The sequence below is a fragment of the Somniosus microcephalus genome, chromosome 13, assembly GCF_052327205.1.
Source record: "Somniosus microcephalus isolate GS21.2 chromosome 13, FLI_Smic_1.0, whole genome shotgun sequence".
NCBI lineage: Eukaryota > Metazoa > Chordata > Chondrichthyes > Squaliformes > Somniosidae > Somniosus > Somniosus microcephalus.
Window position 1 is genome coordinate 71,538,693 of NC_140999.1, and position 13,491 is coordinate 71,552,183.

General features: G+C 47.9%; 1 protein-coding gene across 3 annotated transcripts in view; it reads left to right on the forward strand.

Annotated features, from left to right (window-relative positions):
• tmem38a (transmembrane protein 38A) overlaps positions 1-11,923 on the forward strand; it is a 69,979-nt gene extending 58,056 nt beyond the window's left edge. For 2 of the 3 annotated variants that reach the window (XM_086005022.1, XM_086005024.1), the window contains one exon: positions 10,682-11,923. In XM_086005022.1, the coding sequence (XP_085861148.1) occupies positions 10,682-10,912 (231 nt within the window). In that variant the 3' untranslated portion in view covers positions 10,913-11,923. Of the gene's footprint in view, positions 1-1,537; positions 1,701-10,681 lie in introns of all 3 variants that reach the window. The other variant, XM_086005023.1, reaches the window with a different exon arrangement.
• The last annotated feature ends 1,568 nt before the right edge of the window (positions 11,924-13,491 follow it).

Sequence of the window (13,491 nt, forward strand, 5' to 3'; positions counted from 1 at the left end):
ATGGCCGACTCCCTATGAAGTTCAGTTCCCCTTATCTCTCAGAAGGCCAGCTGCATTAAACACTGCTTCTGTAACACTGATAACAACAAAGACAGAGACTAAGAGTCTAGTAAATATGTTATTTCTACAGTACAGGAAACTTTCTGGTATCCGGCACTGACGGGACCGAGCTGGTGCCGTCCCATCAAAACTGCCGTAGAAACCAGCGCTAATGTTAAAACATACGGAGCTTCTGAGCTCCGTGTGAAGCAACAAACCCTGTTGCTTAGCAACAGCTTCAGCTAGACCTTGCAGAGTCACGACTGCAGAAAAAAAGCAATGAAAAGAAAAAAAACTTATCTGAACCGACTCCTGAATTTTGCCGGTGGATAGAGCTTTCCGGACATTTAACCTCCGGATAAACGAAAGTTTCCTGTACTTGGTTAAGATAGTTAATATGATGGTCAAGTATCCCATCATGCTTCGCAGGTACCTAAATGCTACATGTTCATTTTATATATATTTCCTAATACGTGAAGCTAAACATCCTTTGAATGGTTTCTAGTACTACAGCCCTCCCTACAGCTTTGGTTAATATATTTAAAGACGTGAGGATTCAGGCTTTGATTCACAGGCCTATTTTTTGCAATCCAACATGTGCTTGAAATTTTGTGCACTCGAATAAGTACACCGTGATAAAACATTTCCAGTAAGGAAAGAAAGAAAGACTTAGGCCTAGAAATTCAGTATTGCCACATTTGGGGCACTACAGCCGGGCGTTCGCTAAATTTAGCGGCCGGCGCAACTTAGCGCCACCTTCGCCGAAATTGAGTTGCATCGCCCTAAGAGGTTGCTGCTGCGCTAAAGCAGGCGGTGCACGACTATCATAAGGCGCTAAGCCGGTGAGCCGAGGCGCTACCACCGAGGGCGGGCACAGCGCTGGTGCGGCGAGTTATTGATTGAAGGCAGACACGCTGGCACCGGTCAGCTCTTAAAGGGGGAGGGTCGATTTGGATTGTACCTACGCCCTGCACACTGCAGCCCTGAATCTAGGCCTAAACAGAGCTGCTTCAAGAATGCTACGCCCACGACTATGGAGAAGGCCAGGGAGCGAGCGCAGCGCTTCAGCGAGGGTGCCCTGAAGCTTCTGGTTGGCACAGTGGAGCGCAGGCGACCTGTCCTCTTCCCTGACAGCAGGAGGCCACTGCCCAGTGAGTACAGAAAAGCCTGGAGGGAGGTGGCGAACAGAGTGACCTCCAACAGCTTAGTCCCCAGGACACCCACGCAGTGCAGAAAAAAGTTCAACGACCTCACTCGGGTTGTCAGGGTGAGTACCCTTTCCAGTATCCTCTTCATCCCTGCATGAGCACCTCACTTTACGGCCAAAGGGTCCTGAAAGCCCCAATGCCCAGCCCTCATCCAACAGCTATGGGACTCTCATGAAAATCACATGCACATTCACCACTTTACACACTGTCAGGGCTATTCGACCATGGGAGACAGTGCAGGCAAGATCAGTGCTTGACACTGTACTCAGAGGCCGTCCTTTCTCTTGCAGGGCAAGCTGGCCCACAATCGGAGGCAGCAGCGACGGACCGGGGGAGGCCGTCCTGACCTTAAAGACCTGAGCGACCTGGAGCAGCGAGTGGAGCGGATAATGGGAGGCCGACTGATTGGCCCCGTCGCCACTGGAGATGCTGACCCCGTTCTGGACAGCAATGGTAAGGTCATCACCTTTTTGACCTCTCTCTTTCCACTTGTGCCTCACACCAGCATCCTTTGCCACTCTCGAACCAATGCAGTGCATTGCAGCACTCATGCCTCCCTCGCTGCCGCCCTGTCCTCACTCTAAAGCAACTCCTGTGCCTCCCTGCTTTCAGATAATGAATCGCCAGGTGAGGAGGCGGGCCCTCAAGCTGGCACTGCGACTGATTCGGAATTCGAGGAGGAAGAGGAAGCCGGCCCATCAGTGCCACCCTCAGCCGAGGCAGCCCATGGCCATGATGGGGACACGTCTTCCCTGGAGGGGAGCAGGGGGAAGGGTCTGATGACGGTGAAGCTCTGGGGCCCAGCGGGCTGCAGCAACGCGGGAGGGGTGGTGAAGCTCGGCGGCCTTCTCCCCGGAGGGTGAGTGCGGCCTCCAGTCCTGCTACGGTGAGCGCAGAGGAGGTGCGGCTCCTTGGTGAAATGGGCGCCCAGGCTGAGCGCAGGCACATTGAGCTCATGGCTGCAGTGGCAAGGATGCCTGACTCCATAGAGTCACTGGCAAGGAGTGTTCAGGAATTCGGGGCAGCACAGGCCAGGAGTCTGCAGGACTTCGGGGCAGCACAGGCGGCTTCCAGCCAAGTGCTTAGTCGTGTCATGCAATCACTGGCTGGTCTGATGCAGACACAGATCAGGGCCACATGGGCACTAACTGCTGCCACCCTCGCTGGATCGGCCAGGAATCGCCGGGGCCCTCGCAGTCTGTGCTTCAGCAGATTGCTGCGCATGCTTCAGTGCTGGTCCTTGCGAGTGCCAGTGTCTCGGCCGACCAGGGAGTGCCTGTGCTCTGTCAGGTTGGCAGCATTCCTGCTGCCAACACTGTCACTCCTCCACTGCAGCTGCCACCACCCGTAGGACAGACTGCTGCTGCCCAAGCAGAGTTGGAGCAGTCAGCAGCCGGGCCCTCCAGGCCCAGAGCTGGTCCAGGCCGTCCTCCAAGGGCATTTGCCGACTCACCATCTGACCCTCAGCAGCCTTCCCCCAGCCTTGCTGCAGCCACTGGGGTCCCATTGAGGAGGAGCTGCAGGGCGGGAAGGGGCAAATCGCGCAAGCGAGGCGGATCACCCTCGCAGGTGAAAAAGTAGGTGTGGCAAAATGTTTTTTTTTAATATGAAGGCTGAGAATGTTGTGTTTGTTTTTTATATGAAGGCTGACAATGTTGTGTTTGTTTTTTATATGAAGGCCGAGGATCATGGTCATTTTTGTTTAACTGTTTTTTTCATTTTCTCCAGGTTGTGAGAGCCAGTTATGTGTCTGACTGTTTTTTGGGGGGTTTCTCTGTATTTGTTTGTCATGCGGGAAGGGCACAGAGTTTGTAAAAAAAAAACTTGTCTTTATTCAGATTGTCCATGTTTGCACTTTGAACTATTTGTTGCCTTGACCGGCTGAGGGTTTGCGGAGCGGCTCCATTCATGTTCTTTCAATGTCACAAGCCATTCCCTGAGAGGGGGCCTAGAACCGACTTGCAATAATCTGCCGACGGATGGCCCTTGCACTTTGTGCCTCCCTCCCGTCTTGGTGCTCCTCCTCCTCTGGTGGTCCTCCAATGTCTGCTGGCAGTGGTTGAGTCCTGAGGATAGCCAGGTTGTGCAGCATGCAGCACACTACAACGAAATGGGAGACTCGCTCAGGCGAGTACTGAAGGGCTGCCCCGGAATGGTCCAGACAGCGGAACCGTTGCTTGAGCACGCCGATTGTGTGCTCAATGATGTTCCTGGTCGCTTGATGGCTGTCATTGTATCGTTCTTCAGCAGGGGTGCTGGGCGCACGGAGTGGGGTCATCAGCCATGTGCACAAAGGATAGCCCTTGTCCCAGACAAGCCAGCCTCCTGGGTGAGCCGGGGCTTCGAAAATGTCTGCCACAGGATGAAGGCATCGTGGCTGCTGCCTGGAAAGCGGGCATTGACAGCTAGTATGAGCTGCCTGTGGTCACACACCAACTGGACGTTGAGCGAATGGTATCCCTTCTGGTTGCGGTAATCCTCGGCATTCTGTAGAGGTGCCCGCAAAGCCACATGAATGCAGTCAATGGCGCCCTGGACCATGGGGAAGCCCGCTATTCTTGCAAATCCCATTGCACGTTCTTGCTGCTTGTCTGGGGTCATGGGGAAGGAGATGTACTGACGTCTCCTTCTGAAGAGGGCATTCGTCACCTGGCGGATGCAGCAATGTACCGCGAACTGGGAGATATTGGCAATGTCCCCAATAGCGGATTGGAAGGAGCTGGTGGCATAGAAGTTGAGAGCCACTGTCACCTTCACTGCCACCGACAGAGACGTCCTGCTCCTCAGCTGTGGTTGCAGATCTCTCTGAAGCAGGTGGCAGATCTCAGTGACCACCTCCCTTCTGAATCGCAGCCTCCGAACACACTGCTCCTCAGACATGTTGAGATATGAGAACTGCTGGCGGTAGACCCTAGGTGGGTAAGGCCTCCTGTGCCGACGCCTGTTGGCCCTTCTCCGTCTGGCCATGACTGGCACTCTCTCTCGGCGTCTCTGAGCCCCTTGAATGCAATGCAGGAACCCAACGTTTCCACCCATTGCAGCCCCCATTATATGTGGCGACTCAAGGCTATGGCACTGAAATTTAAATCCAAGTGCAAAGCTCTGGCCTGAAGCCAGAAGTACCTGTGCGAGCGCTGAGTCAAAGCAGAAAGCTCTCTCCCTTTGTCTCTCTCCAAATCTCTCTCTCACACACAGGAGTGGAGCAAAATGGCTGCCACAAATAATGCAGGAAGAGTCCCCTTTAAATAGCGCCCCCCGCGCCCCACAGCGACTGGGAACCGTTCCACTCAACCAGTCGCTGGTGGTGCCAGGCGCACAGAAGGGGGCGCCACTGAATTTCCGGTTCGGGGCGCACCAAGGGCGTTGCACAATCAAATGACGTCAGCTGCGCACGCAGATCCTGAGCGGGCGCTGCGGTTTTGCGCTGCCGCTAAATCTTGACTGAAGTTCGCGAGAGGCGCAGATCGCGCCGTGCCTGGGTGCTAGCCGCTTCGCGCCCCACTTCTCCTCCTCCTAAGGCGCTAGCGGCTGGCGCTAACAACTGAATTTCTAGGCCTTACAGTCAATGAAGTACTTTTGGAGTATAGTCACTGTTGTAATGTGGGAAATGTGGCAGCCAATTGCACACAGCAAGCTCCCACAAACAGCAATGTGTTAATAAACAGATAATCTTTTTTTTTTTAAAGTGATTTTCATTGAGGGATAAATATTGGTCAGGGCACTGAGAAGAACTTCTGCTCCTGAGAGGGCAGACGGGGCCTCAGTTTAACGTCTCATCCAAAAGATGGAATCTCTGACAGTGCGGCGCTCCCTCAGTACTGCACTGGGAGTGTCAGCCTAGATTTTATGCTCAAATCTCTGGAGTGGAACTTGAACCCTTGACCTTCTGACTCAGAGGCGAGAGTGCTACCCATTGAGCCCCAGCTGACACAAACAGGAAGACATTTTAACCATTTCACTGTGGTCTGCCCGCCCCCCACCAGGTTTTCTACCTACTGTCAGTTATAAGGCAGCGCTTCAGGTAAGTGAGGAGGTGAGTGAGTCTTTTACAATATTTGCAATTTTTTTGATTGATTGATCTCTAAAATAACCAAACATGTTGGCACCAATGGCGGGCATTAAGCACAATAAGATATATTATCCTGCTGTGAGTATAAAGTGGATGTTTTCACTTTATTACTAGTGGATGCACTCCCACCAATAATATGGAGCAAAGGTCTACAAGGGGATGTCCCAGTCCATGCTGCATGAATTGGATGAATATAGGGCCTGGCCACACTTACTGATATCCTTTAGAGTTAGCAATTATTGAGGCTTTGGACGCACAAAATTCAGTCCAAAAGCAAAGCCAAAGACACCAATGGAACATACCACCTAGAATGCCAAGGACAAAAGACTGTCAGTGATACCAACCCACACTATCACTGACTGCCAGAAATACCAAAGAAAGAAACACTTGCATTTATGTAGTGTCTTTAAGACCTCAGGATATCCCAAAGGGCTTTACAACCAATAAAGTACTTCTTGAACTGTAGTCGCTGTAGAAAACGTGGTAGCCAATGTGCATATAGCAAGGTCCCACAAACAGCAATGTGATGATGACCAGATAATTTGTGCACATCACCACTGCACTCCAGACATGCCAATCCCCATAACATTACAACTGCCAGAGCTACCAATCCATACTACCACTAGACTGCCAGACATACCAATCCATACTACCACTAGACTGCCAGACATACCAATCTATACTACCACTAGACTGCCGGACATACCAATCCATACTACCACTAGACTGCCAGACATACCAATCCATACTACCACTAGACTGCCAGACATACCAATCCATACTACCACTAGACTGCCGGACATACCAATCCATACTACCACTAGACTGCCGGAGCTACCAATCTATACTACCACTAGACTGCCAGACATACCAATCCATACTACCACTAGACTGCCAGACATACCAATCCATACTACCACTAGACTGCCAGACATACCAATCCATACTACCACTAGACTGCCAGACATACCAATCCATACTACCACTAGACTGCCGGACATACCAATCCATACTACCACTAGACTGCCGGAGCTACCAATCCATACTACCACTAGACTGCCAGACATACCAATCCATACTACCACTAGACTGCCGGACACACCAATCTATACTACCACTAGACTGCCAGACATACCAATCCATACTACCACTAGACTGCCAGACATACCAATCCATACTACCACTAGACTGCCGGACATACCAATCCATACTACCACTAGACTGCCAGACATACCAATCCATGCTACCACTAGACTGCCAGACATACCAATCCATACTACCACTAGACTGCCGGACATACCAATCCATGCTACCACTAGACTGCCAGACATACCAATCCATACTACCACTAGACTGCCAGACATACCAATCCATACTACCACTAGACTGCCAGACATACCAATCCATACTACCACTAGACTGCCAGACATACCAATCCATGCTACCACTAGACTGCCAGGCATACCAATCCATGCTACCACTAGACTGCCAGACATACCAATCCATACTACCACTAGACTGCCGGAGCTACCAATCTATACTACCACTAGACTGCCGGACATACCAATCCATACTACCACTAGACTGCCAGACATACCAATCTATACTACCACTAGACTGCCGGAGCTACCAATCTATACTACCACTAGACTGCCAGACATACCAATCCATACTACCACTAGACTGCCAGACATACCAATCTATACTACCACTAGACTGCCAGAGCTACCAATCCATACTACCACTAGACTGCCAGACATACCAATCTATACTACCACTAGACTGCCAGAGCTACCAATCCATACTACCACTAGACTGCCGGACATACCAATCTATACTACCACTAGACTGCCAGACATACCAATCCATACTACCACTAGACTGCCGGACATACCAATCCATACTACCACTAGACTGCCGGAGCTACCAATCTATACTACCACTACACTGCCAGACATACCAATCTATACTACCACTAGACTGCCAGACATACCAATCCATACTACCACTAGACTGCCAGACATACCAATCCATGCTACCACTAGACTGCCAGACATACCAATCCATACTACCACTAGACTGCCAGACATACCAATCCATGCTACCACTAGACTGCCAGACATACCAATCCATACTACCACTAGACTGCCAGACATACCAATCCATACTACCACTAGACTGCCGGACATACCAATCTATACTACCACTAGACTGCCAGACATACCAATCCATACTACCACTAGACTGCCAGACATACCAATCTATACTACCACTAGACTGCCAGACATACCAATCCATGCTACCACTAGACTGCCAGACATACCAATCCATGCTACCACTAGACTGCCAGACATACCAATCCATACTACCACTAGACTGCCAGACATACCAATCCATACTACCACTAGACTGCCGGACATACCAATCCATACTACCACTAGACTGCCGGAGCTACCAATCTATACTACCACTAGACTGCCAGACATACCAATCCATACTACCACTAGACTGCCAGACATACCAATCCATACTACCACTAGACTGCCAGACATACCAATCCATACTACCACTAGACTGCCGGACATACCAATCCATACTACCACTAGACTGCCGGAGCTACCAATCTATACTACCACTAGACTGCCAGACATACCAATCCATACTACCACTAGACTGCCAGACATACCAATCCATGCTACCACTAGACTGCCAGACATACCAATCCATGCTACCACTAGACTGCCAGACATACCAATCCATACTACCACTAGACTGCCAGACATACCAATCCATACTACCACTAGACTGCCGGACATACCAATCCATACTACCACTAGACTGCCGGAGCTACCAATCCATACTACCACTAGACTGCCAGACATACCAATCCATACTACCACTAGACTGCCGGACACACCAATCTATACTACCACTAGACTGCCAGACATACCAATCCATACTACCACTAGACTGCCAGACATACCAATCCATACTACCACTAGACTGCCAGACATACCAATCCATACTACCACTAGACTGCCAGACATACCAATCCATGCTACCACTAGACTGCCAGACATACCAATCCATACTACCACAAGACTGCCGGACATACCAATCCATGCTACCACTAGACTGCCAGACATACCAATCCATACTACCACTAGACTGCCAGACATACCAATCCATACTACCACTAGACTGCCAGACATACCAATCCATACTACCACTAGACTGCCAGACATACCAATCCATGCTACCACTAGACTGCCAGGCATACCAATCCATGCTACCACTAGACTGCCAGACATACCAATCCATACTACCACTAGACTGCCAGACATACCAATCCATACTACCACTAGACTGCCAGACATACCAATCCATACTACCACTAGACTGCCAGACATACCAATCTATACTACCACTAGACTGCCGGACATACCAATCCATACTACCACTAGACTGCCAGACATACCAATCCATACTACCACTAGACTGCCGGAGCTACCAATCTATACTACCACTAGACTGCCGGACATACCAATCCATACTACCACTAGACTGCCAGACATACCAATCTATACTACCACTAGACTGCCGGAGCTACCAATCTATACTACCACTAGACTGCCAGACATACCAATCCATACTACCACTAGACTGCCAGACATACCAATCTATACTACCACTAGACTGCCAGAGCTACCAATCCATACTACCACTAGACTGCCGGACATACCAATCTATACTACCACTAGACTGCCAGACATACCAATCCATACTACCACTAGACTGCCGGACATACCAATCCATACTACCACTAGACTGCCGGAGCTACCAATCTATACTACCACTACACTGCCAGACATACCAATCTATACTACCACTAGACTGCCAGACATACCAATCCATACTACCACTAGACTGCCAGACATACCAATCCATGCTACCACTAGACTGCCAGACATACCAATCCATGCTACCACTAGACTGCCAGACATACCAATCCATACTACCACTAGACTGCCGGACATACCAATCCATACTACCACTAGACTGCCAGACATACCAATCCATGCTACCACTAGACTGCCAGACATACCAATCCATACTACCACTAGACTGCCGGACATACCAATCCATGCTACCACTAGACTGCCAGACATACCAATCCATACTACCACTAGACTGCCAGACATACCAATCCATACTACCACTAGACTGCCAGACATACCAATCCATACTACCACTAGACTGCCAGACATACCAATCCATGCTACCACTAGACTGCCAGGCATACCAATCCATGCTACCACTAGACTGCCAGACATACCAATCCATACTACCACTAGACTGCCAGACATACCAATCCATACTACCACTAGACTGCCAGACATACCAATCCATGCTACCACTAGACTGCCGGACATACCAATCCATACTACCACTAGACTGCCGGACATACCAATCCATACTACCACTAGACTGCCAGACATACCAATCCATACTACCACTAGACTGCCAGACATACCAATCCATACTACCACTAGACTGCCGGACATACCAATCCATACTACCACTAGACTGCCAGACATACCAATCCATGCTACCACTGGTATGTCAGAGATACTAATACAGACCATCACTAGACTGCCAGATATACTGACACATACCACTGCTGGACTGATTGATTTAATAATCCATAATGCTACTGTAGTACCAGACATATAATCCATATACTACTACTGCTATGCCAGAGATACTAATTTGGGGTAATAACCCACAGTCTGGCGTGGTGGTAGTTTGGGAGATGACAAGTTTTTAAATATAATTTGGATAAGAGGCGTTTTTACATAAGTTTTGGACGGTCGATGTAAGGGTGCATTCTCATTAAGTGCAGTCCTTCAGGTTTCTTACGTCTCCTATGGAGCAGCAGCTGACTCCTCACTTTAAAAACTGAGAGAACTCTTTTAAACATTTTATAAACCAATATTAGTGACAATATATATCTAAGTATTATCGCCCACTAGCTTGCTATCCTGTGAATGAAGTGCAGATAAAACAGGTTCCCACAAAGGGCAGTGGAAATCTGGAACACTCCACAAAAGGCTGTGGATGCTGGGTCAATCGATAGATCTTTCTTAGGTACGGAATATGGATCAAAGACAGGTGAATAGAGTTGAGGTACAGATCAACCATGATCTAACTGAATGGTGGAACATGCTTGAGGGGCTAAATGGTCTGTTCCTGTTCCTAACTTACGTATAATTACAAGTGACTGGAGAATAAGGTCAGCAAAATAAGCAATGTTATAAGTAAATGGATTTCACTAGCTGTTGATATTTTGCATTCTACATTGTAGGTGTTCATGACAGCAACACACTCCCATGGGTCACCTTTTGCTCCAATTGAAGCCTTTATCTGCCCCATTGTCTTTGGGAATGCCTGTGGTACATACGATGATCATGATCGTGTCTGTTCTCGTGACAATATGCAGAGCTTCCCCCCTTGCAATCTGTCTCCGTACACGGCCAAGACAAAGGAGGAACTTAATGAAGGGACAAGGAAGAAGAAGTGCAAAAAGACTGAATAAGTAATGCGACTCCCAAGACAGTTATCAAAGTGTGCTGAAAGTGCAATTTCTGGGACTTAATGTGATCTGGAAACTGTTACTATGAGGAAAATCGACATAATTGTACTCATACAATCTACTAGGGTTTGCGTTGAGCTTGTCTGTCTCATTAAATGGAAAGAAAAATGTGAACAAATGGTAGTTAGCCTGTCCTTCCCAGGAATGTGTTTCCCCGTCTCAAGTCCCATCTAGAAAAGGCAGCATTAATAATGGTAACGATTTGTCAGTGTCTCTGAGAGGCCATGTGGGTACAGAATGTGAAGTAAATGGAAATATTCATCCCGGATAGTCTTCTAAAATTGCTGGGGTGTACTGCTGGAACTACGTAAGGGGAAACACCTTATTTACATGTAACCAATACTGTACTAGATCAGAGAGAGCTTCATTTTGTCACTGTTTGCAAAAGTGAAAATAAATTCTATTTTCCAGCATTGTTACCTCATGGCTTTTGGACTGAACAGACAAAACCAGAATGGAGGTGCTATAAATACCAGCTAGTGGTGACGTGGAATGGCCTCTGCTGATAATTACAGCGCCTGCATTGTTCTCAGTCTGGACTCACAGTGGGAAACGCAGACACTGAAATTGACTCTGGTATGGACAGTGGAGCTGTAATAAGCAACTGGAAGTAAATGGGTCAAACTCTCAGTTATCATAGCAGACAGAGAAATGCCATATGCATGCGCTAAGCATTAGTCCACTAATATCGAGGGTATAATGTGCAATAGCTGTATTTGTACCACAGATATTTACTAGAAATGCCACAGCAGGAAAATTCAGGCCAAAAGTAGGTCAATGTGCCTTTTTAAAAAAAAAGAGAAACCCATTCTCCTTCTATGATAGAATCTTCTCATATTTTACAATGTAGAAAGTATTCTGTTGTTGCCAAAAAATACAATGTAAGGAACTGTGTTATACTTGTGGTCTTCCAAATAAAAGTTATGTAATATAATAAAGATTAAGTATAAAACACTTTATGTTTATTAAAATATATTGAGTGCCCCCCATCTGCTATGTTTTCCACAACAGCAATAATCACTGGTTATTAAACAATTTTGAGTTAATAAATTATTTTCTTAATTCTTAGAATGTGGGCAACACTGTCAAGCCAGTATTTATTGCCCATCCCTAGGTGCTCTGAGGGTATTTAGAATCAACTGCATAGTGTGGGACTGGAGTAACATGTAGCCCGGGGCACGCTCTTTCATGTGTCAGCTCACAAATGACCAGATGTACTGAATTCAAAATGTATAACGTGCCATGGTGGGACATGAACTCATAACATCTGAGTTTCTAGTCCAGTATCATAACTAATAAACTACCATAACCTGTAAATAAAGTTATTAAGTATGATCCTAAGAAAGCATGAAACAAGGAAAGGCCATTCCACTGATAAAGCAAGCCTATTTCTTTAATGCACCATTTGCTTCAGTATGGATGCTACCCGACCTGTTCAATCTGCTGAAGAAAGTGCTGCTGTGTTTCTTCTTGACCCCCCCACAGGAAATCCTACATAACTCCAGAACACTTGTCTAATCTTACATTTCCTTCTTGATACATTCTTCTACTTTGGTGCTTTTCCACTTCGTATATTTTTTTAAGTTTTTCCCCACTTCAATTAATTTTTTAACTGCTCCCCTCCTCCGCGTCATTTTCTGACTGAGAAAGTGAGTAAATGCAGCTCGCAGACCTCTGCTTAAAAAGTAAAAAGACTTGCATTTATATAGCGCCTTTCATGACCTCCGGCTGTCCCAAAGCACTGCAAACAATTACAAGCCATTACAAGCAATGAAGTACTTTTGAAGTGTAGTCACTGTTCCCTCCATCATAAGGTCAGAAGTGGGGATGTTCGCTGATGACTGCACAGTGTTCAGTTCCATTCGGAGCTCCTCAGATAATGAAGCAGTCCATGCCTGCATGCAGCAAGGCCAGGATGACATTCAGGCTTGGGCTGATAAGTGGCAGGTAACATTCACGCAAACAAGTGACAGGCAATGATTGTCTAAAACAAGAGAGTCTAACCACTGCCCCATCACATTCAACGGCATTACCATCGCTGAATCCCCCACCATCAGCATCCTGGGGGTCACCATTGACCAGAAACTTAACTGGACAAGCCACATAAATACTGTGGCTACAAGGGCAGGTCAGAGGCTGGGTATTCTGCAGTGTGTGCCTCACCTCCTGACTCCCCAAAGTCGTTCCACCATCTACAAGGCACAAGTCAGGAGTGTGATGGAGTACTCTCCACTTGCCTGGATGAGTGCAGCTCCAACAACACTCAAGAAGCATGACACCATCCAGTACAAAGCAGCCCACTTGATTGGCATCCCATCCACCACCTTAAACATTCACTCCCTCCACCACTGGCGTACCGTGGCTTCAGTGTGTATCATCTGCAAGATGCACTGCAGCAACTCACCAAGGCTTCTTCGACAGCACCTCCCAAACCCTTGACCTCTACCACCTAGAAGGACAAGGGCAGCAGGTGCATGGGAACACCATCACTTCCAAGTTCCCCTCCAAGTCACACACCATCC